This window comes from Sitophilus oryzae, unplaced genomic scaffold (genome assembly GCF_002938485.1).
Source record: "Sitophilus oryzae breed Bouriz unplaced genomic scaffold, Soryzae_2.0 scaffold_1693_pilon_pilon, whole genome shotgun sequence".
Taxonomy (NCBI): Eukaryota; Metazoa; Arthropoda; class Insecta; order Coleoptera; family Curculionidae; genus Sitophilus; species Sitophilus oryzae.
Window position 1 is genome coordinate 2,011,115 of NW_022146383.1, and position 2,415 is coordinate 2,013,529.

A 2,415-nucleotide genomic window follows, 5' to 3' on the forward strand; every position below is an offset into this window, starting at 1 on the left:
AAGCGCTTATTATATTCAAAAATAATTATTAAATTAATTATGTATAATTGGTTGCATAGGTTTAGAATATAAACATTTTCTTCAAATGTTTTTAACAAGCGCATTCACCATTTTGTCAAGATATAATGATTTTAAAATTGTTTTTATTATTTTTATGGTTTACTTATTTCGATTTTTAGAGATAGTACTTCTCCGAATTATAATTAAGAATATTATATTTATGTAATGAAGTCCCATATTTTTATTAGTTCTGTTCTCAAAGTTAGGTACTTTTTTCTATTAATGAGTAAAATTTTTTTCTAGAAAATAATATTAGATAGAGGTGATTCAAACAGAGTTTTAAACATGTTTTAACCAATTGTTTAAACAAGTTTAGAACAAGTAATTGTATCTTAAATACGTTTAAATTACTTCTTTGTAAACAAAATGTTTAAATAAAAATTTTCATCAAAGTAAAAATTTTATTTTGTTGCTTTTAAGTTCATTCTTATACATATTCCTATAAAGAAAAAATATATTTCACAAATATTTTGACGTTCAGCTTTAAATATCCAATAAAATCAAAAAACACAATGAAAAAACTACACAAATATAATGAAAAATTAATTTATTATATTTTTAAACAATACAATATGTCAAAAATTATAAATACAAATTTGAAGAAAAGGATTTTTAGTTATAAACCTACATAACTTTATTTATTATACCGTATGATCGAAAAAAAAAACGGCGTCCAGTTGGCTGGGAAATTATAATCGATGACATTTCTCATATAAATTTAAGTTTACATATATAATGACACCGATCTTTATTTTATAGCCATCGCTGATGCCGTTTTTTTTTGATCATACGGTATTAGAGTAAAAATTATATCTAAAATTTTATTTTAATTTATTTCTTGTCTCCTGATTTTAAAATAGCCACCTTCGCCATTTTGTCAAGAAAATTAGATTAGAAGTTAATTTTATTATAAACTATGTAAATTAAGATATTCTTTGTTTAAACCCAAATTTTTTGATAAATAAGTTATAATTTTAAATTTATAATATAATATTTATTAATAACCAATTATTTCTTGTAATTTTAGTTGCATATACTAGAAAATCAATTAATATCAAGTGTTTTTGTAAATTTCTCAATAGATGGCACTTGTATCCTTTAAACTTCAAATTTGAAACACAAACAAAAAGTAAAATTACATTTCTTTTTTGCCAAATAGAATAAAAATTCATATAAAAAAATGGTTATTCCAGAAGTAGAAGAGGTTTTGATAAAATACAAAAAACAGGAGGAAAAAATTCAGTCAATTTTAAAAACGGAGTAAGTGAAATTTATATAATTATAGTATTAAAGAGTATTTTTTATATCAAACTTTCTTAAATTGTCTCTGTATTTTCCTGCAATTAGTAATACAACAAAACAAGATGCATCTTTGTCTCATTTAAACAAAAGTCAACCGATTAGAATTTCGTTTGAAGAAGCTCAAATAAGAAACAAACAAATCTTAAAGGTACAATTTATTGGATAAAATTAAAGTAACCAAGTGGATTTATAGTCTATTTTTAGGAATTAGAGTTTGTAAAAGGAAACCTTAGGTCGAAGGCGATATTTAGCCCTACAGAACTTCAATGGGAGAAGGTTTGTCAAGACTATCAAAAAAATCCTTCTTTGCCAGTTAAGACTTGGCATTGTCACCTACCAGTGTTTGTGTAAAATTAATTATTATTAACAATAAAATAAAACAACATAAATAACAAAATGGCATATTTATTCATATTTTAGACAAGACAAAAAAAAGTAATAATATATTGGGTGTCCCAATATTTCATACACAGAACTACTACATATTTTTGGAACAAAAATAAGTTAACTGAGGCAATTTACATCTAAAAAAATACTGAAAAAAACTGGAATCTTATGTCTGTATAGGTAAAGGATGTTTTAGTAAACATTTTGCAGATTGTCATTTTAAGATTTAAGACTTTCCCTTGCTAGAGTCTGTCTAGCATAAGAATATTTGACAGTGACAGTTTTGTTGTCTGTCATTTTATTTCAAAAGTAGAAAAACTACATAGCATATCCAACGATGAGGGATATACAGGACAGTGACAGTTGTGTCTGTCATTTTTATTCACAGGTAAATTGCTTTCTGTCATTTCTTGAATATCGTCGACTTCAATCTTCCCGAGTAATTGGACAGACTTTACTTACCAGCGTTCCGTTGTTATGTATATCTAAAGCCCAGACTACACGTAACGTTTTATCTGTCAGTCTTATCCGTTCAATCAAAACGTATCAAGTAAAAGCGTGGGTGTACTTGAAATGAATAGTCTTCGTCTCCGTTTCAACTGACAAGCAAAACGTGAAGTGTAGACAGAACTTTAAAGATTTATCACCAAAATAAAACAATGTAAA

At 25.5% G+C, this 2,415-nt stretch overlaps 1 protein-coding gene across 1 annotated transcript; it reads left to right on the plus strand.

Annotated features, from left to right (window-relative positions):
• Positions 1-1,157: 1,157 nt before the first annotated feature.
• LOC115881054 lies at positions 1,158-1,759 on the plus strand. Its single transcript, XM_030898414.1, has 3 exons — positions 1,158-1,320; positions 1,408-1,510; positions 1,567-1,759. The coding sequence occupies exons 1-3, from the start codon at positions 1,241-1,243 to the stop codon at positions 1,711-1,713; spliced, it is 330 nt and encodes a 109-aa protein (XP_030754274.1). The 5' UTR covers positions 1,158-1,240; the 3' UTR covers positions 1,714-1,759.
• Positions 1,760-2,415: the final 656 nt, after the last annotated feature.